General features: G+C 40.7%; 4 protein-coding genes across 8 annotated transcripts in view; 2 read left to right on the top strand and 2 right to left on the bottom strand.

Moving 5' to 3' along the window:
• The window catches only part of max (myc associated factor X), a 10,117-nt gene extending 5,352 nt beyond the window's left edge, over nucleotides 1-4,765 (bottom strand). The window contains exons 1-2 of the mRNA XM_010791758.1: nucleotides 4,586-4,765; nucleotides 1,139-1,246 (exon numbers count right to left, since the gene is read on the bottom strand). Coding sequence (XP_010790060.1) covers nucleotides 1,139-1,246; nucleotides 4,586-4,621 — 144 coding nt within the window. The 5' untranslated portion in view covers nucleotides 4,622-4,765. The remainder of the gene's footprint in view (nucleotides 1-1,138; nucleotides 1,247-4,585) is intronic.
• A 1,911-nt stretch (nucleotides 4,766-6,676) lies between these two features.
• slc10a1 (solute carrier family 10 member 1) lies at nucleotides 6,677-13,293 on the top strand. Of its 3 annotated transcripts, XR_800286.1 has the most exons (7): nucleotides 6,677-6,824; nucleotides 8,752-9,183; nucleotides 9,274-9,478; nucleotides 9,823-10,001; nucleotides 12,025-12,158; nucleotides 12,547-12,575; nucleotides 12,675-12,764. XR_800286.1 is itself a non-coding variant. In XM_010791755.1 (6 exons), the coding sequence occupies exons 2-6, from the start codon at nucleotides 8,780-8,782 to the stop codon at nucleotides 13,054-13,056; spliced, it is 1,053 nt and encodes a 350-aa protein (XP_010790057.1). In that variant the 5' UTR covers nucleotides 6,686-6,824; nucleotides 8,752-8,779; the 3' UTR covers nucleotides 13,057-13,293. The 3 variants fall into 3 exon arrangements, 1 of the variants encoding a protein (XP_010790057.1); XR_800285.1 differs by having other exon boundaries at nucleotides 12,025-12,575; XM_010791755.1 differs by lacking the exons at nucleotides 12,025-12,158; nucleotides 12,547-12,575 and adding an exon at nucleotides 12,992-13,293 and having other exon boundaries at nucleotides 6,686-6,824; nucleotides 12,675-12,874.
• A 114-nt stretch (nucleotides 13,294-13,407) lies between these two features.
• On the bottom strand, nucleotides 13,408-21,712 carry LOC104963189 (sushi domain-containing protein 4-like). 3 transcript variants are annotated; one of them, XM_010791752.1, is made up of 11 exons: nucleotides 21,539-21,712; nucleotides 20,996-21,084; nucleotides 20,759-20,903; nucleotides 19,915-20,106; nucleotides 19,557-19,748; nucleotides 19,030-19,221; nucleotides 17,260-17,451; nucleotides 16,784-16,978; nucleotides 16,558-16,690; nucleotides 15,005-15,384; nucleotides 13,408-14,930 (listed from the first exon to the last, which is right to left on the bottom strand). In XM_010791752.1, exons 2-11 carry the CDS (start codon nucleotides 21,035-21,037, stop codon nucleotides 14,905-14,907), a joined length of 1,689 nt encoding a protein of 562 aa, XP_010790054.1. In that variant the 5' UTR covers nucleotides 21,038-21,084; nucleotides 21,539-21,712; the 3' UTR covers nucleotides 13,408-14,904. The 3 variants fall into 3 exon arrangements, with proteins under 3 accessions (XP_010790054.1, XP_010790053.1, XP_010790055.1); XM_010791751.1 differs by having other exon boundaries at nucleotides 15,005-15,387; nucleotides 21,539-21,710; XM_010791753.1 differs by lacking the exon at nucleotides 20,996-21,084 and having other exon boundaries at nucleotides 15,005-15,387; nucleotides 21,539-21,709.
• A 114-nt stretch (nucleotides 21,713-21,826) lies between these two features.
• fsip1 (fibrous sheath interacting protein 1) lies at nucleotides 21,827-23,969 on the top strand. The gene is made up of 7 exons (XM_010791750.1): nucleotides 21,827-22,097; nucleotides 22,175-22,232; nucleotides 22,326-22,495; nucleotides 22,624-22,705; nucleotides 22,781-22,870; nucleotides 23,492-23,631; nucleotides 23,841-23,969. The coding sequence occupies exons 1-7, from the start codon at nucleotides 21,936-21,938 to the stop codon at nucleotides 23,967-23,969; spliced, it is 831 nt and encodes a 276-aa protein (XP_010790052.1). The 5' UTR covers nucleotides 21,827-21,935.
• Nucleotides 23,970-24,477: the final 508 nt, after the last annotated feature.

The raw sequence follows: 24,477 nt of genomic DNA, 5'->3' as shown, positions 1-24,477 counted from the left end.
GGACATAAACTCCGTAATAAATGTAGTCTACATTTCATAAGAGGTGTAAAACCTGAGAGCATTTTAAATCGCATTTGAACTAAATGCTTATATTTATTAGTTATTATTAGATTTATTGTGTGAACGAGGCGATATAGAAAAGGTTAAGCTGTCATTATTAGGCTGTTATGTACTGTTGGAGTGGTAAGCAGGCCTATTGTTTTTGGATATTTGTGGAGTTAGGTGGTCCGTGAGTGTTTTTTTATTGGTTAAGTGGTCCTTGGTATGAAAAAGTTTGAGAAACACTGCGCTAGTGTTTTGTCAACGGGGGGGAGCTTCGCTGCGGGGAAATTATACAGATGGCCAGTCCGCCCCTGAAAAATGTCTATGCACACGTTATTATTAATAAAAATAATTAAATGTTTGTAAATTTCCATTTTTCTTTTGTAATCATCTCGCGACCCCCACTTTGGGAACCCCTGGTCTAGATCAGAAAGAGGCAGCTGTATGTATCAGATGCATTTGAAAAAGGGGGTGGGGGGGCAGTTTGAGGGTCAGGTTCTGGTGTTTGATTAAGACATGTTGTTGTGGCCTGGCCGGTGGAGATTGGCTCTTATAACGGGTCAGGTGGGGGCAGTTATGAAATAGCCCCTACCTGTGCATAACAAGGCTTTGAGCGTTAACACATCAGAACTGGCATATTTCACTATGTTCGGTATAATAAAAAAACTGTCTAATCATTTTGTTAATAATTTTAATTTAATAATCGACAACCTCGACTGCCCATTCTTCAGACTGTCATCCTTTAAGTATAATATAATTCAGTTAGAAATAATTTAACAACATACAAGTAGCTTTGTATGTTTATTTATAAATAATTTAACTGCTAGTTTCATATGACTAATGTGGTTAATCTAGAGAAAACACACCCCCTCCTGACAGTTTCTCATCTGTTTGTTTTCCTATATCTTAGGACATGCAGTTCAGGTTATGTAAATAGTTAGCTAGCCTTAAGGCAGACAAACTGATAGTGACACTGACAAGAACATCTAAAAGTTGTTTATGTGAACTAGGTTGCTGTGCCCTGAGATAGAGAGCTTACCTTAAAACAGATTCAACATCTTTTCTGGTAGAGAAAATGCATATATTTTCCTCTCACCTTCTCCCCTTGTAATGCAGGCACAGAATCTCGTAAACCAGAAAAGCTGTCTTTAATGTGGTCCCTGCGTTTGCGCTCCAGCGCGTTGTGATGGGCTCGCTTGTCTGCCTACAAATGGAGAGGCAGTGTACACTCAGAACGCAGCTCAAATACTCAAAAACTCATAAGATAATACCAAGGAAGTCATTCCCATGTGAGTTTGGACATAGAAGAAAGACAGAGCTATTCAAAAATGTCAATATACAAATGTATGAATGAATGAATGAATAGTGGTACAAAACGTGTTATGTGTTCTTACACTCATCATACAGCAGGGACCTGTGGTGTGAGCATATTGTTCACAGGGAGGGAATGTGTTTACAGAACGTTAACTAAATACAGTGGGGCAAAAAAGTATTTAGTCAGCCACCAATTGTGCAAGTTCTCCCAATTAAAAAGATGAGAGAGGCCTGTAATTTTCATCCTAGGTACACTTCAACTATGAGAGACAGAATGGGGGGAAAGAATCCAGGAAATCACATTGCAGGATTTTTAATGAATTCATTGGTAAATTCCTCAGTAAAATAACTATTTGGTCATCTACAAACAAACAAGATTTCTGGCTCTCACAGACCTGTAACTTCTTCTTTAAGAGCCTCCTCTATCCTCCACTTGTTAACTGTATTAATGGCACTTGTTTGAACTTGTTATCAGTATAAAAGACACCTGTCCACAACCTCAAACAGTCACACTCCAAACTCCACTATGGCCAAGACCAAAGAGCTGTCAAAGGACACCAGAAACAAAATTGTAGACCTGCACCAGGCTGGGAAGACTGAATCTGCAATAGGTAAGCAACTTGGTGTGAAGAAATCAACTGTGGGAGCAATTATTAGGAAATGGAAGACATACAAGACCACTGATAATCTCCCTCGATCTGGGGCTCCACGCAAGATCTCACCCCGTGGGGTCAAAATGATCACAAGAACGGTGAGCAAAATCCCAGAACCACACATTTCAAGGTCCTGGAGTGGCCTAGCCAGTCTCCAGATCTCAACCCCATAGAAAATCTTTGGAGGGAGTTGAAAGTCTGTGTTGCCCAGCGACAGCCCCAAAACATCACTGCTCTAGAGGAGATCTGCATGTAGGAATGGGCCAAAATACCAGCAACAGTGTGTGAAAACCTTGTGAAGACTTACAGAAAACGTTTGACCTCTGTCATTGCCAACAAAGGGTATATAACAAAGTATTTAGATTAACTTTTGTTATTGACCAAATACTTATTTTCCACCATAATTTGCAAATAAAGTCTTTAAAAATCCTACAATGTGATTTTCTGGATTATTTTTTCTCATTTTGTCTCTCATAGTTGAGGTATACCTAGGATGAAAATTACAGGCCTCTCATCTTTTTAAGTGAGAGAACCTGCACAATTGGTGGCTGACTAAATACTTTTTTGCCCCACTGTATGTGGCATTGTTAAAAGGTTGGAACAGCATACATAGGTCAGTTTTGTCTACCAAATGTCCTTCACGAGAACTAGATTTTAACTCCAACGTCTACCTTCTCCCCGCTGTTTCAAAAGGACTGAACAGAACCAATAGAAGCAGGTAAATGCAGCCTTAAGAGCAATATCTTCCAGAGAAAGTCATAAAATGCTTGCTTTTTTGGTGGAGGGGTTTAACTTACCTGATGGCTTTTTTGGCAATAGCTTTATAACTTGGCATAGATTTGTGTATCTTGTATTTGTGTATCTTGCACCTTGAATGTAAGGAACAATTTTCAAAAGTGAAATACAATAAAATGTATATTATTAGGAAGAAACACCATATATATTTAAATGTACATGTGTAGCTGCATGCATGTCATTCATAAGCGCTGCCAATGATTGTGTAAGCATAACGTGATCAAATGACCTCTCTTACAGTAAGTTCTGCACTGAGCAACACTAAAACCATATCTTTATTCGTATCAAGGATTAATCTATAAACGTGGGCTTAACAGCATGTTATGTATAGTGTGGCTTTAAGAGGATCCCAAGCTGGAGATCACAGCTTAATCAAAGGGGGGAGGGGAATCCATGGCTGTGAGAAATATGTGACCAGATCGAGAATCTGACACAAAATCATATGCATACTCAATTGAAACCCTATGGCACCTTTATATGCAATTTAAAAGCAGCTGTTTGTAAACCAAGGGGCATTTAACTCAGCATGTACATTGTACAGTATGTGTTATGTTGCATTTGGCAAGTATGCTTCAAATGCAGCTTTAAATAATGCAGCAGTGCTTAATTCTCGCATTAGGAAAACACATTTTAAAAAGGCCCAGATATGAGCAGGAACAGAACAGGTGAACTTGGCATGTTGCTAATCGACAACACACGAAAACATCAACACTGTCTCTGGGGTTCTTCTCGCACAACCGCAGTTTGGGGTGTGTTGCGCCTGTATTCATGCAGTTACGCCGTGGTTGCTTGGAACGGCCATGATGGACGTTTAAAGACTCGCTGAAAACCTTGAAAGTTACGCTAAATACAATAAACACTCAATTTCCACATCCCTAATTCAACGGTATGGGAGGAAAAAATTACATTTAAATATAAATCCACTTCAAAAGTAGTTACGTATTGAATGGCATGGGGAACGTTCACTATCTTTGAAGTAATATAATCAACAACAACAATTATCATACTACATTTGCTTTCCTCGTCTGCTGAGAATATCCTAAACTGTTGAATTATAGTATTTCAATGTACAGTTGTTTATTAGAGTTCAACTTTTGAGTTAATAAGCAGTTTGGATGTGACCTTTCGTCTAATGTTATGTTCTCTCCAGAACTGCACAGCTAAGAGACTCAACATTATATATGTTTCTATATCTTCTTTGAATTCTGAGCAGACATCTATTGGGATGTACAGTAAACCTATAAACATTACTTGTCGTTGTAAAACATTAAGGGAAGTGTCAATGCATTACATTACGTATAGCAGTGGAGGTAAACAACACGTAAAATACAGATTTTATCACGTTTTCAAGAAGACGTATTCCATTAAATGATGTGTAATATAATATGTGCACGTAAGTTTGTCCAAGTCCTTTTTGGCCGCTCCCAGCACCTGTACCGTAATTGCACTATTAAATAAGCAACCAGATCTAAACGACGGCTGGCTTAACTGGTTTCGCAAACGACAGCTCACTTGACCGCAGTAAAACCACGGAACATGTTCACCAGACTCACTGCTCGACTTTATGTTACAAGCCAGCGAGTCAGTTTCTACTGAAAAAACACTTCTTGTAAAAAAGATCACCTCCTATTCGTCTTAAAATCTAGTAATACATATGAAACCCAGCAAGCTAACTAGCTAGCTAGCTAGCTCAATCAGATATCGTAGGTTGGCAGGCATGTTAAAGTTGCTGTTGGCTAACAAATTGGCTAGCTACTTCTAGAGGAAACTAAACCACATACATCGCTGTCGACGTCGATGTCATCGTTTTCGCTCATTCTTCGGTGAACTGGTTCGAAAAAAGAAAGCAAGCAGCTGTCAAAACAAAGTGCAGCGACAACTGGAGGCAAATAATAAAATCTAGCACGGAGCTTTCCTACAGCAGACACATGACGATCAACGGTTTCTTTACACGTGATTCGCCTACACATGGACTGAAAAACATAAACAGCGCAGGCGCATCAAAGCAAGGCCTTATGGGAAATGAAGTAATTTGACCACTCACAGCCGTACTAGCGCTGTCGCTGCTTCTGGCATAATAACTACATTTCCCATAAGACAATGGGTTTAGACTCTCCCACCAAAATATACCGTTATCTCCTACAAGTAGCAAGCACAGCAGCCTCAGGACCTTCCGTGTTATTACTCAAATTCATGCACATATCTTTGCTGTATTGTAATTATAACAATTGAAACTTGCATTTCTTGAAATTGTCACAAGTGAATCAGTGATGTCGAAACATATACAATAATATTTGATGTGAAATGCTCCTGAAATATCTGTCATGCAAACACGATTCTCTGGTATTGGCAGCAAAATGCATTTTGTTAAAGTGTGATGGTCATTGACAACAGGGCAGTGTGTTACAATAATTAAGCTCTTCTTGCAGCATATGATTTTGAGGCCAGATGGTGGCCTGGCTCACTATGGCTGCCATCCCCCACCCACCATTCATGGCTTTACACTTGCCTCCACAGGACCTTTAAATAGCTTCTGCAGCAAGTCATCACTGCATATAAACCTGCTGCAGCACCCAATACATGCACTTATGAATGTATTATGAGGAGTTATTTGTCTAATTTGAATAGGAAAGAGAGGAACATGGGCTGTTTTATGTCCTTTTAAATTACATGATAACACATACACTTTCTCATGTAATATTTAGACACCATGTCGGACCTTTGACCTTTACTGTCATGACTTTCTCACCTGTGCAACGGGAAAAGTCCATCAATCCAGCAGTAAAAAAACTTGTAAATGGTTGTATTTTTGCACACAGAATACAATCTGTATTATATTAAATGATGATGTCTAAAAATACATCTTAATAAATTAAATAAATTGGGAGAACCAGGGATTTATTGTGTGTTTCCTCACACAATTAGGTTTTCCAAATGTTGTCCACAAGTTTTAATGTGTCAATAGGGTTATGGAACTATCACAGACATACTGCATATCGGAATACTTTGATTGCCTTTTACACAATTGATTCACTTGAATGGGAAACACTTTTAGATGGTGATATTCAACATAATGCTTGGATCAGTTACATCTGATTTTTCTACGATTTTCGAGGAATTCTAGGATTCAAATGTATAGCAAATGTAAATTATATTTATCCTCATAATTTAATATTCTCAGTTTGCTTTTTATCAGATGGAAAATATTCATAAATACTTGCTTTGCTGTACTTTGATTGTCCTTAATGCCTCCTTAAATCTCAAACAACATCTATGACTATCAGTTGTATCTGGTTTTGTTGCATAATATTGTTTAACCAGACATCTATGCATGTGGAAGCAGCGAGTTAACATAGCTAAAGCTCATGATCCTGTAAGAGACTCCATTGCATGTTAGCACGTGAGGTGCATTGAGATTTAAGAAATGGCCCCTTCAGTTTAGACACATGCTTCAGAGATTAAGCCAACAACATTGTAGCCTGCTCAGCTGTGCAAGTTGTAATTAAAAGTTCTTGGTGTACAAAGCACCCAAGTCTCACAATAAAAAGGGGCCCCTTTTGAAAAGACTGACAACTCTGCCAGGCAAACTGTGTCTGCCCCGTTGCATAATGATAATTGGGGGTCTGTTTACACATTTGAGGCCAAATGCATAAAGTGCCTTTTTAGAGGTACAGAAGCAAGTCTATTCTGGCCAAAGTTTCCCAAAGTGCCCTGAAAAACTGGTACAGACTCCTGATGTGTTGGGCATGACTTCCAGTAATCGGCTTGAAAGCTGGATACATTAGAATTCTGTGTAACATGTGAGAATAAAAACAGCGGTGCAAGGAGTTGAACTAGGTTCAAATGGTTTGCTTCTGGAGTTGAACGTGTTTATACCGACCATGTTGCCATGAGTCCATGTGACAGCGAGGGGAGGGCACAGGGGCCAAAAGGAGTTAGGCACAAGAATGTGAGGAGGAGAGATGGAAACAAGAGTGAGAGTGAGTACAGCAAAGTTACCGAAGCTGGCTTGAAATTAAGGTAAGAAAATTATCCGCTATTTCTTATTTATTGTCATTATACATTTTTGCTTTTCAAAAGGTAAGACTGCAGCTATGGTATTCTTAAAGTATCACCAGTCATTTTTATGAAAAGACCAAAATAGAACAAATTAATTATAAAGTATTCGGTATAACAGCCTGCTAACCAACTGTTAGAAACATTAAGATGCATGTTGTTTTCCAAAGTTTGTTGTTGTTCTGACTTTGTATAGATATCGCTTTGGATAAAAGCATCAGCTAAATGTAATGTTATGTATGTACTGTGTTAGGCTGCAAAGATAATAACTGAACAACTTAATTGTTATATTTTTTCACATAAAGACATTTATTGATTGTAAGGAAAAGATAAAATGATGCAATTGATTTTAAATGATCTGTAATTGATTTAGAGACATGTTAAAAGCCTGAAGCTGAGGTCGCAGTTACACAATCAAATAACATAAATCATTTAAGAACAAAACAGTGATTTAAATTAGAGAAAATGTTTGGAGTAGTCTGACATGTCTTGTGAGTGTACAGTGTGGACGAAACAACAAGATCATAAAGATATACACAATGAAAGATGGCTGAGGGATGGCACAATACTCAGCAGTAGTACAGGAGAAGGACATAATGTCAGATTATACAGACTTCAGTTGTAATGCTACTTGTAATCGTTTTGGGGGTTTACCTAAAGTATGTTTAAATTTGAAGACCATGTGTGTTTTTACTTCTTTTGCTGTGTGGTTTAGTCATTAAGAGATATATTTATAAAATACATCATATATACAAACAATTACAAATAAATCCTCTTAAGATGCATAGTCGTTTTTTCCCACAAAAAAGTTAAATTATCTTGTTAAAAATCCAGAATAAGCTGATTTGTTTAACTAAAAACATATACGGGTATAACATTTCTTAACACCAGTGTCAGCTGCATTCTAGACCGCAACTGGCTTCCCAACCATCTGTGATGACATAAAAACATAATAATAATAATAAATAAACATAATATTAGATCACACGTTGTAACGGTACTTATAATAGTTTTTGGGGTTTACCTAAAGTATGTTTAAGTTGGAAGACCATTTGTAATTTTACTTTTGCTGTGTTGCTTAGTCATTAAGAGATAGATTAATACAAATAAATCATACATAGATACATGAAAACAATAACGACTTAAGATGCATTCGTTTCTTTCCACAAAATTGTTAAATTATCAATATCTTTCACTGAAAACATATATGGGTAGGATATAACATTTCTTAACACCAGTGTCAGCTGCATACTGAACCGAAACTGGCTTCTCAAACATCTGTGATGACAGAAAACATACCGGTTCATGCTGAGATTCAAGGGGAGCAAAGAGAAACTTTCCCTCTTCAACGAGTCAATGTGGAAACAGCATCTGATGTCAGACTCTGCACGTTCATCATACTGCAAAGTACACGTCAACCATTCAAAAGAAGCAGTACACATGATGTTTTTAAATATGCAGGTGTAAACTCTGGCTTCTTTTTCATTTTTGCTGATTAATGGTATGCTGGACTTTGACTGAACTCTAAAAGCTGCTGCTGTCCTGGCTTCACATTGGTGATATTATGCATTCCTGTTATTGTATTATCAATCAACACTTATCAAGTATTTGATGTAATTTGCCCGAGTTTTTTAAATTCCCCTGTACCAAAAGAATAAAATCCAATTAAAGTTGGGCTTGGAATAAAGTAAGAAGGCTGGAAAACTGTGTGGATAAACCCAACTAAATTCAATAAATAGCAGGTTAAATTTTAGTAATACTCAATTTATTCTCAAATGAATACTGAAATAAAATGCTAGATGCTGAATTTATGTGTATTGACGTCTAATGAATGCAAAAACAAACTGTATTGCCTTAGCTGGTAATTTATTTAACTTGCTTTGTGTGCCAGGTGAGAGCCGCAGCCCAGCCGTGTTGGGATGAGCGCCACAATGAACGCCACATTAGTCTACAAGGGAATAACTGACATTTACAATGAGGCAAACGTCTCTGGCAATGGAAGTGTGATGGGTGTCTTGAACATCCCCCCTTCCCTAAACAAAGCCATCAACATCCTCTTGGTCGGCATCCTCTTCATCACCATGATATCTCTTGGCTGTACGATGAAGATTTCCAAAATAAAGGCCCATCTCTTTAAGCCAAAAGGAGTATCCATTGCTCTGCTGGCCCAGTTCGGCATCATGCCCCTGACTGCTTTCTCTCTAGCCAAAATCCTGCAGATGGAACCCATCAAGGCTGTGACTGTGCTCATCTGCGGCTGCTGTCCAGGGGGAAGCCTTTCCAACATTTTCTCCCTGGCTATGAAGGGTGACATGAACCTCAGGTGAACCCTCATTCATGTTTTGATTCCAGGTAACAACATTGAACGCAGGTCAGCCTAACAAAGCTTCTTCTCTCTCTGACACCTCCCCAGCATCGTGATGACCACCTGCTCCTGCATCGCTGCTCTGGGTCTGATGCCGTTGCTGCTCTATATCTACTGCCAAGGTTTTGACGGTCTGGAAGATGCCGTACCGTACGTCGGCATCATCTCTGCTCTCGCTCTCACCCTGGTGCCTTGTGCCATTGGCATAGCCATAAACCACTACAAACCCAAATACTCACCGTTCATCAAGAAAGTGAGACTGAAATTTGAAAGCAAACATTTTGGACTTGTCATATCGGGAAAACCAGCATGCACAATACCAGAAAACTGAACCATTGTTTTATTTTATACACCTGTGCTTTTACAACTGTAAAGCATAACGAAAAAGACCAAGTTTCCATGAAAAGTCATCATGGCATTGGTGTAATTTTTGGTACAAATAAACAGGAAGTCCTCCGTCTGAAAGCAGACCTTGAAGCCTCCAGACGATGTTTGCCACATTTGGAATTAGGCAGGAACAGAGTCGTTTTTTTTCAGTACATTTCATGTTGCGATTCATTAACTGACCCTTGTAACATGTTGTTGCTTTCTCCTCAGGCTGGTCTCGGCATCCTGCCAGTTGCAGCTGTCCTAGTGTGCGGTCTGTCTTATTTCGTCAGCAAAGACGTGGTATGGCTCGTCCTCACACCGGATGTGCTGACCGTGGGGGCTCTGATGCCTCTGATTGGATTTACGCTGGGATATATGATGTCTATGATATGCAGACTCAGTCCAAAGTAAGTGAAACATCTCTATAATTGGGTTGCTTTCATTGTTTTGTATGATGTGAGGGGATAATTGGTTGTTTATTAAAAACACACAATAGAAACAAATAAATGTTGTTTGCAACCCTTTGGTTTAATCTTAAGGGCCTGATCAATAGCTATATATTGAATATAATTACTATAAACACTATTATACAAGTTTATACAATATGATGCTCCAACAGAGGAAACTGTAAAAAGTATAGTTATAACAGTAAAAGGCTACTTACACATTTATTCATCAGTGTTAATTAATAAATAGGTAATAGTCAAACCTTCACAAGAGCCGTCTTTTACTTTTGATACTAATTAAGCAAAAATGTCATTTTAATTAAGGATCTAAATCCAGTCTCAAAGTTTTATTTTAAACCAACCTACAGTGCTAAAATAAGTGAAGAAAAACTAGATAAAAAATCAAAATCTGGGAAAAATCATATTATTTCAAGACAAAACCCTGAGTACTGTCCTGGATCTCCACGCCCCACTGAAATCACGAACAGTCAGCTTCTCCCGCTCAGCCCCTTGGTTCACTTCAGAGTTACGTAGCATGAATGCAGCTGGGCGTGTACTCGAGCGGCATCTCGCACGATCTGGACTCACTGTTCACAGATTAGCCTATCAGGAACATCAACAAACCTATTCAAAGTCACTCAAAAAAGCACGGTCGTAGTTCTACTCCGACATCATCAGTAAAAATGCTGGAAACTCCAAGCAGCTTTTCTCTACTGTTGATCATCTCCTCAAGCCACAAACTCCCTCACACATCGACACTACAGAAGAGCAGTGCAATAACTTTGTTACTTTCTTCAGGACAAAAGTTGCCACTATTCGCTCACTTCTCGCAACCCCTTGCGCTGTGTCTCTACTGTTAACCCACAGCATGGGATTTTCCAACCGCTCTGCTGCTTCGCGGAGATCTCTCGGCAAGAGGTTGCGGACATCATCTGCAAGATGCAAGATGAAACCCTCCACCTGCACACTAGACCCTCTACCCACAGCCCTTGTCAAATCGAACATCTCGGCTATATGTCCCATGATCACTGACATCATCAACAGCTCCGTCAAGGCTGGTCATGTTCCATCGGCTCTTTAAACGTCATCAGACCCCTTCTCAAAAAACCCACCCTAGACCCAGATGTCCTCGCCAACTACAGGCCCATCTCCAACCTCCCATTTCTAGCCAAGGTGCTGGAAAAAGTAGTTGCCGCCCAGCTTCAGGACCATCTACAACTAAACGGCCTCTTTGAGAAATTCCAGTCCGGTTTCCAATCCGCCCACAACACTGAAACAGCTCTGGTCAGGGTCACAAACGACCTGTTAATGATGGTTCCCCATCTCTCCTCATCCTCCTGGATCTGACTGCAGCATTCGACACTGTCAACCATAACATCCTCCTTCAGTGCCTCGAACACACCATCGGACTCTCTGACTCCGCCCTGGGCTGGTTCCAGTCGAGTACGTCTCCTTGGGAGGTGCGAGGTCCCAGACACACCCTGTCAACTGTGGTGTCCCTCAAGGGTCGGTCCTCGGGTCCACTCTGTTCACCCTGTACACTCTGCCCCTTGGTCATGTCATCAGCAAGCATGGAATATCATTCCATTGCTACGCTGATGACACCACGCAGCTATATATAAAGACATACCCTATCCCACATGCTTCCTCACCGTCACCATCATCATCACCGTTCCCATCAACATCCCTAAACACCTGCATTGAGGAGAAAGGCTTGGATGCAGCAAAACTTCCTGCAGCTAAATAGCTCCAAAACAGAAGCTATTTTTGTTGGCACACCAAACCAGGTCCAGCCATCTCCCATAACCCACATTACCTTTTCTGGCCAAAACATACCCCTCTCCGCAGAAGTTACCAACCTAGGTGTAAGATTTGACTGACATCTGACCTTTGACACCCACATCAAACACCTGTGCAAAACCTTCTTCTACCGCCTCAGGAACATTGCAAAACTCCGTCCCACTTCCCACTCTCTCCCTGTCAGATGCTGAACAACTGGTCCATGCCTTCGTCTCCTCAAGGCTCGATTACTGCAACGCTCTCCTCATCGGGACTCCTAGCGGGAGCCCTCAGAAGCTCCAATACGTACAGATCAGTGACGCCAGGATCCTGATGAGGGTGAGAAAATACAACCACATCACACCCGTTCTTTATTCCCTCCACTGGCTTCCTGTCTCATTCAGGATCGAATACAAGATCGCACTACTGACCCATCAATGCATCCACGGGAACGCTCCTCCATACCTGAAGGAACTTCTCACATCACAAACCTCCACACGCAACCTCCGCTCCACAACCAACCATCGGCTTCGCCCCCCGAGGACCAAACTCCGCACGAAGGGGGGATCGGGCTTTCTGTGCAGCTGCTCCTCACCTGTGGAATTCCCTCCCAGACCACCTGAGGACTCCACAGACCATGGACGCCTTCATGAAAGGCCTAAAAACCTTTTTTATAAAAAAAAGCCTTTGATTAAACTTTTGTTTGTTTTTATTATGCCTCCTTTAGCACCTTGGGATTGCTGTTAGCAATGAAAGGTACTTTACAGATAAAATGTATTATTATTAGTATATGTCAATACAATTGGTGCATTTGAGTATGAAATTACTAATGCCAAGTGACTCACCTCTCTTTAGATGCAGCAGGACAGTCTCCATGGAAACAGGGTGTCAAAACATCCAGCTGTGCACTGCCATCCTTAAAGTGGCCTTTTCGCCCCAGGTCATAGGACCCATGTTTCTCTTCCCGCTGGTATACTACACATTCCAATGTGCAGAGGCCCTGCTGCTGACCCTCTGCTTCAGATGTTACCGAGCATTCAAGCCACTGGCCGAGGGTAACTGTCACAGCTGTCCCAGTGTTTTTGTATAGCTTTGTCCAGCACACAGACATTTGGAGCTATTGGTGTTTTGAATTAAGACTATTAAAATGTAAATGTACCTCTCTTACACAGACGGTGACGATGTTAAACAAAATGGAGGTGAAGCGGCCATGATGGCACCACAAATCACTGCCTAGTGCTGGAGCGAGGAGCCGAATCCTACCTAGTGAAGACTCCATAACATGTTCTACACTCAGGCCTGTGATAGGGAAGACTGGTGAAACAAGGGGGACTAATACTCTTAATACTGTCTACTTAATCAATTCTATAAAATGGTGACTATATGTACTGCTTAATATGCCATGATAAAAAAAAAAAAAATACATTTTGTATTTATATTTTTGTACTTAAAATGTGCTAATTTTATGACTTACAATTTGACAATAAATGAATATGTGGATAAAATATATTGATGTGTCATGTGGTCTTTTGAGACTGTTGAATACTTCAATTAATTCAGACCAAATGAAAAAGAAGGATAAAGGCAATTTGAACATCTCAATAATATTTAATCAAAATAATTGTATGGTATATACAGAGTAAATTTAACTTAATACATTTTACATATATTAAAACTACCATCTTCACAGAAACACAAAAAAAAATGAATTCCTCAGTCCAAAAGTAAATGTAATGGACAGTCAAACCAAGTGAACACTAACATTACACTGATCTGTACACTTACTCACTCACGTGTAGGAGCGTCCAAACAACATTAACAGTGTCACTTAGAACATGTCTGCAGAAGAATCAAAACTAAAGCGGTGATAAGACTTTCTCCAAGAGCTTTGAAAGCATTAAAAAGAAGCCATGGCTGATCAACAGCGTCGTGGTAACAAATAAATAAATACACATCTTAAATTTCCCTTTTACACTCAAAACAGGAATTTACAAGTAGCCTGAATAAATTAAGAGAATAATATTTTCTGGTGTAGAAGTGATGTGTCTGGCAAAGCCACACATAATATCACTAACACAGCGTCCACACTGCGGCGTACGTTGAAGCTTGCCGGCAGGTTGAACATTGCTCAACTTTTGAAGTGAGCAACGCGAGCAAAGCGAAGCAACACTCCCACAATGCAGTTCGGCAAAGTGTGACGTCACCCCATTCAAAGTGAATGGGCAGAAGCGTTGAAGCTTCAACGCACGCCGCTGTGTGGACGGGCCGTAAGCTGTGGAGGCATTTAACTGACATTCATGTTTCAAATTCCTTATTTTTTACAGAATCCTGTGCATAGAAGTGGAAAGCTAAGGCCATTGGGGGCAAGAGTTGGAGTATGAAGAGAATACGTCTGAAAGCTTTGCGAGAGTTAAATGTGCTTAATGCAGGCCTGGGAAAAAAAGTGTTTGCCCTCAATCCAATGAAAAATGCAGCTGAGTGAACTCTTGGGGGGACAAGTTACCATAAACTGTACAGTGACATGTGGAAGGACATGAATAATAACACCTTAAGTAATACTTTCTAATCACAAAAACCTTGTGAAGACAATGCTGTGAGTAAATGACTTGGACAATAATCTTGATTTCCTTCTTTCATGCATCTTCACCGATTCTGGTGCGAAATGTGTTTAAAGAAAAGTAACAGTGAACAAACACTGAAGAGATTATTAGCTCTCAAACTGAGTTCCCCCACTAAACTGAAATACAACAGGCATTCAGTTCAACAGCCTGTAAGACACATTTTTTCTTCATTTTTCTTCCTTTCTGTTTTTGTTCTACGTTTTCAAACGGAGCTTCAGACATTAGACGTACATACATAGATAAGGAATTCTTATGAAAAATGTAAGCATGTATGTACATGTGAATCCCTTCTCTCTTCTCCTTTGGGATGGGCCGAGGAACTACTCTGAGCGACCCACAGCTTCACTCAGAGCCTCGTCTGTGTTGACAGCTGTGTTGAAAAACTCTCATGAGTTACCCGCTCACCAGTGCAGGTCAGTAGCAACGCTGGTATCCTCGAGTAAGTACAAAGGTTGTTGCATTCTTCAGGCCTCCTTCAGCAACGGCATATCTGTAGACAAAAGACCATTATTAGCAAAGAGGGGGTTTTAGGTAAGTAAGAAGTGTGTTTGAATTGGGCTTCACCATCAGAGTAGTCCATCTCAGAGTCCAGAGACAGGTTGTGATGGTCGCTGCCTGCAGACGGCCTTCTTTGAGAGTATGATGGAGCTGCAGCACCTGCGTGCTCCAGAACCCAGGTGGAGGATGAGGGTGAAGGTGACGAGGAGGACGGCACAGGGTGGACCACGGCCATCTCTGACTGCTGCTGTTTGAGGGAAGAAGGCCGAGAGGGGCCAGCCTCTGGCGCTGTGGCGTGCTGACCCTCAGACAGCACTATCTGGACTCGAGACTCGGAGCTGAGGGACGTGGCTCCACAAGTATTCACAGCCTCATCGTACGAGGGCAGAGTCACCTGGACTCCTTCCACCATGATGGACACGGGCTGTCCGGACACTCCCTGATCCCTTCTAGGTGTGAAGGATAAGAAGACAGTTAGTTACCACTAGTTTCTTGAGTGTAAAGTAGGGATGGGTATCGTTAAGGTTTTAACGGTACTACTACTTTTATCGATACCGCTTATCGGTCTGGTCTTTTAACGGTACTCTTATCGGTTCTTTTGAAAAAAAAAAAAAAGGTAAACGAACTAAAAAAATTGTGAACAAAACTAACATTGCTTTTTGTTTAAATTAAATACATAATATTTCAAATCAAAAGAAACAACAATGTTTTTAACAAATCGTATTAAATAATCTGATGACAGAATTGTAAACAGAATAGCTGAAACTTTAACTAAATAAATAACTCAGTTACCTCTAATCATTAACCCATGGTTGTATAATTGAGTTAACCCCGTGAGTTGCTGCTAGCATACATAACTCCTGACGTGGAACCGTTACTCGTGGATGGGGCTACAGAGCTACGAGAAAGACAGTTGAAAACGGTGCATTTCTCCGTCTGAATGTGGTGCACTTTTGCTACATTTTTAGACAAATTGCTTGTGTTACCGCCCTTACATGCTAAACTCTTATTGCGCTTTTGGCAACAAGCATTGTCCACATCGAGACAGGGAGAAGTTTAACCTCACCTTGGAGCGCGTTCTCCTCTGAGTGTGTTTGTGTGTGTGTGTGTGTGTGTGTGTGTGTGTGTGTGTGTGTGTGTGTGTGTGTGTGTGTGGTGTGTGGTGTGTGTGTGTGGTGTGTGTGTGTGTGTGTGTGTGTTGTGTGTGTGTGTGGTGTGTGTGGTGTTGGTGCGTTTTCTCTCCGCCATCTCCCCCGAGTGTGTGTGTGTGTGTTGCTGCATGACATGTAGCAGCCGCGTGTATGTAAACTGCCCCGCCCCCTCGCAAGCAGGCGGGGGAGAGATCGAAAATACTAAAAATAATCATGGACGCATTTTGCAGTCTTTTTGCGTATTAGAAACGGAGTTGGCGACAGTAAAACTGCAATATAATGTTTGTGTAGCAATAATACATATGACATATTTTTTAGATGTCTCCAGTACCGACAAAAATACCGATAACGTCGGAGCTTAGCGGTACCACGGTCTTTAATAATTCAGCCCCGGGGCCCGTTTAATACCGGCACTCGGTACAAATCCCTAGTGTAAAGTGCTTTTCCGTATTTTGAGGACAGACTCACCGATGGAGGGATTTGAGTTTTGGCTGCAGAAGAACAAACAGCACCACCAGGAGCAGTATTAGGGCCACTGAGCTGGCTGTGGAGGCCACTATGGACAGGGCGGGCATCCCCAATGGTAAAGTTGGGTTGTGGTCTGTGTAACACATAACAGTTGACACAGTTATGTGTACAGAAGTTAATTTAATTATTTATGTAATAGTAAAAAATATGTAATCTATTTGTGTACCTTGCTCCATGAGGCAGCTGAGTTTCATTTGGCTGTCCCATTCTCCATACTGACAGGTAAGGTATTTATAGTCTCCCTTCAGGACATAGCCTTCCTCACAGAAATACTCAATCACAGTGCCCTGAGAAAGTCTTTGGCATGGGGCGGGGTGGCAGGTGTAGCCCCCATTCGCTGGCTGAAATGGAGGCTGGCAAACTGTCAACAGAGGAGAAAGGAAACAATAAATACATAAACTCCACTGCTGTATGTTATTTTACTTGAATTATGTTAACATGCAAGGGACTACGTTATTGTTTAAACTGTTTACATTTGTCTTGTGTTTTATTAAACGTTTTTTGCGTGAATTTTCCCTAAGTATACAAAAATGACATGTGGAGTTCCCTAAGTCTCCCTCCTGGTGCCTCTTTAGTTCAACTGCTCCCACTAGCTTACATTATTTAAAAACGACTTCATATCTTCTGGAGGTCTGTCTTTACCGTCACTGCGTATACAGCGGGGAGGTTCAGAGGACCAGTGTCCCAGTGCAGAGCAGGTGAGAAAGCTGGATCCGTCGGGCAGGTAACCGGGGTCGCAGCTGTACTCCAGTACGGTGCCCACAGGGAACGAGCTTCTGTTGGTTTCTGTCAAATTAGTGGACCCGTGCTGCACCGTAGAGGGCCTTATACAACCTTAAAAAGGGGTAAACAAATACAGTTAAAAGTTGAATTTACAAAAACAAACATATTCAGGCTTTGTCTATAAAAGCACTTAAAAGGACGTTTCAGCTATTTGCGCTAATAGCTGATACGTGTCAGCCAATCTATCTATACCTTGCTATGTGAGGCAGCTGCTCGACATTAGTCTGCCCCATTTCCAATACTGACAATATCGGAATTTATAGTAGGCTTCAGATTATAACCTTCATCACATAAATACTGAATCCCAGTGTCATGAGGTAGCCTTCCACAAGTGAGCTCCTGTTTTCTGGCTGATATTGAGTGTGGCATACTGTCGATTGAAGAAAGGGAAAACAATAAAACACATAAACTCAGATGCTGTATCTTGTTTCGCTACGTGTCATCTTAGTGCATCTGTTTGTAATAAAACTTGCTTTGTCTCCATCCAAGGATATTCGGAGTATTCAAAAATCTGGGCAGCGCATTGATCATAATGTGTCTGTTTTTGTTATTGCAGTTGCTGGATGTTGATTTAAGAAGAAAGAAGTGTTTCTCTGATCTCCTGTGGAGTTGGTTTGTATGATCAGAGCCCCGATATGTCTCCGACTGCATTTACAGGAAAACACTCATGTTGTTTTTGATATAAACAAACTGCTTGTGTTACGAACACAGAACGCTGAAATACATAGGGAAAATGCTTACACTAGGTTAGAACATTAAACGGAAAAATACACAGAATACATACATATATTAGGGTTTCCGCTAGGATTTTTTCTCGCCGGTCAAACGTCCGGACAGAATTTATTTTACCGGACACATTCGAAACTTACCAGTCATGTTTCAATAATAATAATAATAAGAATTGTGTAGTAGAGTTTCCGTTAGCAGGTAATTACCGGACTAGGACCGGATATGCTGATGTTTAAAACTCAGTTAATGGGAGTCATTTGTATATTGCTTCAGTTTATAATCGTAACAGATCAAAAAATTCAGATTCATTTTTCAATAAATGATTCCACAAACAACAACATAATTATTACATTCAAAGAAACTACTTGTAGTAGAGTAAGTACATTATTCAAAAGTTTACATTAACTTTGAATAATAATACGGGAGAAACGGATCCTCTCTTTTCCTCTCTCCCTCTCTCCTGACAGCCCGTCAGTTTCTCATGCAGCGCGCTAAACAGTGGGCGGGGCTTCAGGTGATTATGGAGCAGCTGATCTGATCTCTCTCTCGCGTCCGGTTACACTTCACTCGCGTTTATGTCCATATCGATCAGATCCAGCTCTCCTGATCAGCCTTTATAGAGAGCACAGATCAAACTATTAAGAGTGAATATCGGCCGATAATAATCGGCGGCCAATCGATCGGAGCATCAGACATTTTGACCTGCAGGTTTTGAATTTACCGGTTTTTATTACATTTTACCAGCTAAAAACCGGTAATTACCGGCTAACAGAAACCCTGACATATATCTATTTTTTAAACAAATAAAAAATCTCAAACTATTTACTAAAACTAAATGTTGTAAACAGGTCTGAAAGGTGGTGAAAATGCAGACTGTATTAAAAGGGGGTTTGTTTTTACCATCACTTCTTATACAGCGAGGAGGTTCAGAGGACCAGTGTCCCAGTTTGGAGCAGGTGAGGATGCTGGATCCGACCGGCAGGTAACCGGGGTCACAGCTGTACCGCAGTACTGTGCCCACAGGGAACAAACTCCTATTGGAGTCTGTCAGATTAGTTGAGCCATGCTGCACTGTGGAGGGTCTTACACAACCTTAAAAAGGGGACAAATAACAGTTAAGATCTCTAATTAGCTTAAATATATTTTGTATACAGCAGATTTGTTACAAAGTGCTAAACTGGTAAAGTTAAAACTAAGTTTAGCTTTTTTTCTTTTTTATGATCTATGGCATTACAACTTGCGCATAACAGATATTTTTGAGAATACTTCTAGCCAGGATTATGCTGTTTCTATAGAAATGCAGGTGATTATATAATCTAGTGAAAAGCAAGGCCACAGTAAGTCAAATTAGGAGCCATGTGGGGTTCAGATTGTTCGGAAAAATGAATTGATCTTATTGATACATCTCAGTTTGAGGACTGACCAACCTTGGCTCACACAACTGATCTGCATGGGGCCGTCCCACTGTCCGTCCTGGCAGGTCAGGTAGTTATAGTCTCCGCTGAGAAAAAAGCCATCGTCACAGAAGAACTCAATCACAGTGCCGTGGGAAAACATCCGGCAGGGCGCTGGGTGGCAGGTGTAGCCCCCATGTTCGGGTTTGAAGAGGGGTAGACATGCTGATGGAGGAAAAGAAAACAAGTGCATGGTGTTGTTTATCTGCAACCATAAATCATTACAAATAATTTAGAGAGAAGATTTTAAATGAGGTTAGCTGCTCACATCAGAGACATTCTACGTTACTTTGCAGATTGGACAAAGACTGAGGTAGACTAAATAACTTACCACCACTGCGTATACAGTGAGGAGGGTCAGAGGTCCAGCGTCCGATTGTGCTGCAGGTGAGGATGCTGGGTCCGTCTGGCAGGTAACCAGGGTCACAGCTGTACTGCAGTACTGTGCCCACAGGGAAGGAGCCCCTGTTGGTTTCTGTGAGGTTTACCCAGCTGTTCTGGACCATATAGGGCCTCACACATCCTGGGAAGAACAGACGAAACAAATGAGAAATTCTGTGAAACTGCACAGGTTTTCAACAGAATTAATGAATAAATATTTTGAGCCGTGTTTGATACATGTTACCCAATGAAGCCACCAGTAAGTGACACACAATATGACCTATAATAACCATCTGCACTACAAGGGCATGGCACCACATGTGTCCAGAAAATGTCGAAGCTGTAATTCTACCTATTACATAAATTGTATGTATGGTTTGGCAGTGTCATGGCTAATCCCATCCTCTTAAATCGGGACATCTGTACTAAATTATTTTATGTTAAATATTCACTTCACTATTCCGTAACAATAACATGTGAATATCACTGACATCATAATGGATGGTTTTAGTGCTTTTTTATTAAGTCTGTAGTATTACTGAAAATAAATCTGCTTGGATAAACTGTAAAATGTTGAAAACAATGTTAGGAAACAGTCACTACGGTATCCCCTGAGCAGTATGACGTGCAATACATCCCATCTTTGTCAGGATTGTTTGATTTTCAACCATTTTTTCTTAGAGATAACAAAGCTGAATAATATTATTAATATTCGTAAAAGAAAGGTTAACGTACAGATACAATCTAAAATGCTTAACATTGTATGAGTGTTCAACCATCGTTGTGCTCCTTACCTGACCCTTGCCCAGTGGACACTGCAGTCAGTACCAGCAGCAACAAAAACAACAACCGTTTAGTGGATGAGCTGTGGGCCCACAAGGCAATTGATGTTGACTGTATCATTCCATCGCACATCTTTCCCCGCTGAGTCAACTCAACCTGGTATGATGAAAACACATTGTAAGCACAAAAAGGCTATACATATTATGATGAAAAAGCAATCACCCAGAGCCTTGACCACATGCTGTCACCTGGCTGGCGCAGGTACTCTGCAGAGCTTGGACAGCTTCCATCGAAATGGGTGTGATTTTGGTACAATGACAGCACTGAGAAAAAAAGCCTAGCAAAAACCATTTAGCAAGTTAGCGTTTTTATTGCGAAACCCATGCCAGGTGCTCCCTTTAATACCGTTAATTATCTAAACGAAGCGACGTTTTTAGCTAACCATGTCACCCACACGTCAAATATGACCCTGTTCCTGAATGGTTCTATCGCAGCAGCTACACACCCATTTTCGGTGCTTACTTGTTAGCCTTAATAGCTACGTTTGATAACGTTACAGGGAGCAAGGCCAAAACAAAATAAACCACTGTTATACACCGAGTGTAAAATGTGGAGTATACTTAGCTAGCAACTAGCAAATGTGCAGACACCAATCGAATATGTATATTCAACGAAGCACATCACAGCTGGTTCGATTGTTAGGCTAGCTGCCTTGGACAATCAATATTAGCCTTCAAAGCTGGCTAACGCTAGTAAGACATAAAAAGGGCTCGTTGTTTGGCGTTACCTACCACAAAAACACGGCCTCGAGTCCTCCACCTTCGCGTTCTCACACTGTATACATTTATTAACACTATCTCAGCTTCACTGACGACATTTGACGTTACTAATTAAACGAAGATATCATTTAATAATCGAGTGCAGCGGTGCAGCTACAGCTAACCCCTAGCTAGCTCCTTACTAGCTAGCTTGTTACCCGCTACGCTAGCTAGCAGCATCGATTGCAGCATCAGCTTGGCTGCCTCAATTCCGTCCGGGAGCCATAGTAACACATGCATATTTCCATAGTTACAACATCCGGGACTGTTTGCGTCCATAGTTACCAAAACACAAGGAGACAAGTTGTTTTACTTAGGCAACAGCAATTTAATAATATATTTTTGACGTTTTACTTCTTGAAATCGCACCATGGAAATCATCAAAGGTACTTTGGATGACATTTCTCGACCTGCATCGAGTGAGCAGACAGGCAGCCGTGTGTCAAGCATGTCATTGTCTCATGGTGACAGAATTGGTACAACTACTCCATTTGCTCTGGTTGTTTTGACTAACGATGCTGCTGATGTTCAGGTAATTTAGTAAAAACTGATACATTCATGGTTATTGAATTTGACAGAATTAGATTTCAAATAATGTTTTCCCTGTAGATCCAGAGCCGTTATGAAGAAAGTTTAATCAACTCCTCATCCAGAGGTCTGGACAAAGGTAATTACATTTTTTCTAATGAAAAAGAACTACACTGTTTTTTTTGTATGGTCCCAATACTCAACACTCTTTATAATATGTGTTCAATTTTAGGCCAGTGTCCCCTTGAAATTTCCGATGAAGAACAAGAAAATCCCCGACTGCAGAGGGCCTTTGAGGAAATGAAACGACTTGATGAAATACTTTCTGAAAAGATCTGCCTTGAAAAAGAAGTCAAGCGTCAAAGGAAAGAGCTTCAAGCTAAACTCTGGCAAGAGCTCATGGTGCAGTGTTTGCATTCGCTCCATAAACATTACCAATTCGTTTTTTTTTTTTAACCTAAAAATTGATCATTCATATCAAGTATGGTAGCCTATAATAACATAACGTAATATAACACTTTATCCTGCAGCAGAATAATCGTGAAGGTCACTCTGAATGTGCCCAAGAAGCCATGAACACAAGGTTGTTTTTGGCTCTGGAAGCACCCACTGGTAAGCAAAGGCATGAGTAAACAGATCAGATGCAGTCACTGTGAGACATCTGAAATGTATTTTTTTATCTTACAGTAACAGAAGGGGAGGACAACTTTGTACCTGTGTTTGAAACTCAAGTTCCTGACTGGGAGCAAAGCCAAGATAACCAACACTTGGAACAAAGTGAGTTAATAAGAATCGAACATGAAATCAAAAGCAGAAGGCCTTTTTCCAAGTTATGATCTCTGTTGTATTACCTAGATTGGGCACATGATGGCGCCCTTAGTTTGGGAAACTAAGCTGTCTGTTTTTTCTTTCAAAGTAGACTGTGGCAGATAACAGCTAGTGCACTAACTCAATTTGCCAGTGGTCAATGCATAACACTTTACCCACTATGCAACTCATGATCTTGTGGCTTTTGGTGATATCGATTCCCTTGGGAAAATAAAAAACACCTTTCCCCCCAAAAAAACAGTAGACATAAACCTGATTTTTTTTCTCTGCCTAAATGCTGACATTTAGAATGATTGTCCACTTGTTATTATACAGGCTTAAACCTCTTACACTTTAGTTCAAGCATGGTTTCACATCCACTATGCTGCCTTGCGGAGCTAGCATTCAATTAGTACCTATTCATATGTCACCATTTCGATATATTTGGGCAGCTGCAAACTACAATCATGTGGATCAGATGATGGAATAAAACTCCATTGTTTAAAAATGACTAATAGTAATTCCGTGATTTCTATCTGAATTGGCTGAAATAAAAACCTTTGGAATCTAATGTGTGGCATTGCCTGACAGGTGAAAGGAGGCCAGACAGCTCAACAGACTTATTTGAACAAGACCGTGAGGAGACTGGGGAAGAGCAATTTGAAGGCAGCCACTGTGGAGCTTCCAAAGGCAAGAGAAAAAAAAAGGACTTTGTGAAGAGAAACATTGAGGTATGTAAAAGTTCACATTGGGCCAAATGCAGTGCTGGGGTAAATCGCATGACTTAGAGCAAGTACCTTAACCGTTTGTTTTCCCAATGAGTCAATTATTTTTCTCTCAAGAGAAAGAATGGAAGCATAGTGCATAGGGCACCACAGCAAGAAATAAAAATGTTTATTATGAACTGATTCCATTCTCTTTTTCCCCCCAAATCCTCTAGTTAGTAAGTGGTGAGGGGGACCAAGTGCTTTTGACTCAGGCAGAGATCGAGCGTCTGGCCGAGCTCCTTGGAGAAGTAGAGGAAGATGAAGAGGAGAGTGCCAGAGGTGCAGACAGCGAGGTAGGGTGAGATGAAGCCCTAACATACACCATGTGCTGCCAGATGTGTCTCTATTTTAAGTTCCTTAATACTTCCCCCTCATGTCTTATGCGATGAACCAGTCGATACAATCCACTGCTTCTGCTTATACCAATTATATTTTGATCGAATATAACATTTTAAATTAATTATTTGAAGAACCAAATGTTCATTTCAGTCCACAACCTTTTTAAACAATTTCAGTTAAGGTTTTTTTTATTTGATCTGTGTTAGAATCTAACATTCCGCTTTTCAAATGCTGTTTTTAACACAGTGTAACTTTGGAGCAGCACGAAGAGTGCCATTGGTCAGGCGTTCATGTTTTAATGGTTGCTTGGCAGCTCGGCAGCCTCTGGGCAGAAGATCCTGACTCCTCAATGCAGTTCAGATTACAAACCAGATGTCAAGTGGCATATGAATTTCAAATGGAATGCCGCATGTCATAGATGAATTTTGTTATCACATTTTCATAACAATTCCCCCTATGGTGTTTCTGTGA

The sequence above is a fragment of the Notothenia coriiceps genome, unplaced genomic scaffold (genome assembly GCF_000735185.1).
Source record: "Notothenia coriiceps isolate Sejong01 unplaced genomic scaffold, NC01 NC01_scaffold00035762, whole genome shotgun sequence".
Classification (NCBI taxonomy): Eukaryota; Metazoa; Chordata; class Actinopteri; order Perciformes; family Nototheniidae; genus Notothenia; species Notothenia coriiceps.
The sequence above is the reverse complement of the archived record's forward strand: the minus strand, read 5'-3'. Positions and strand labels throughout refer to the sequence as shown.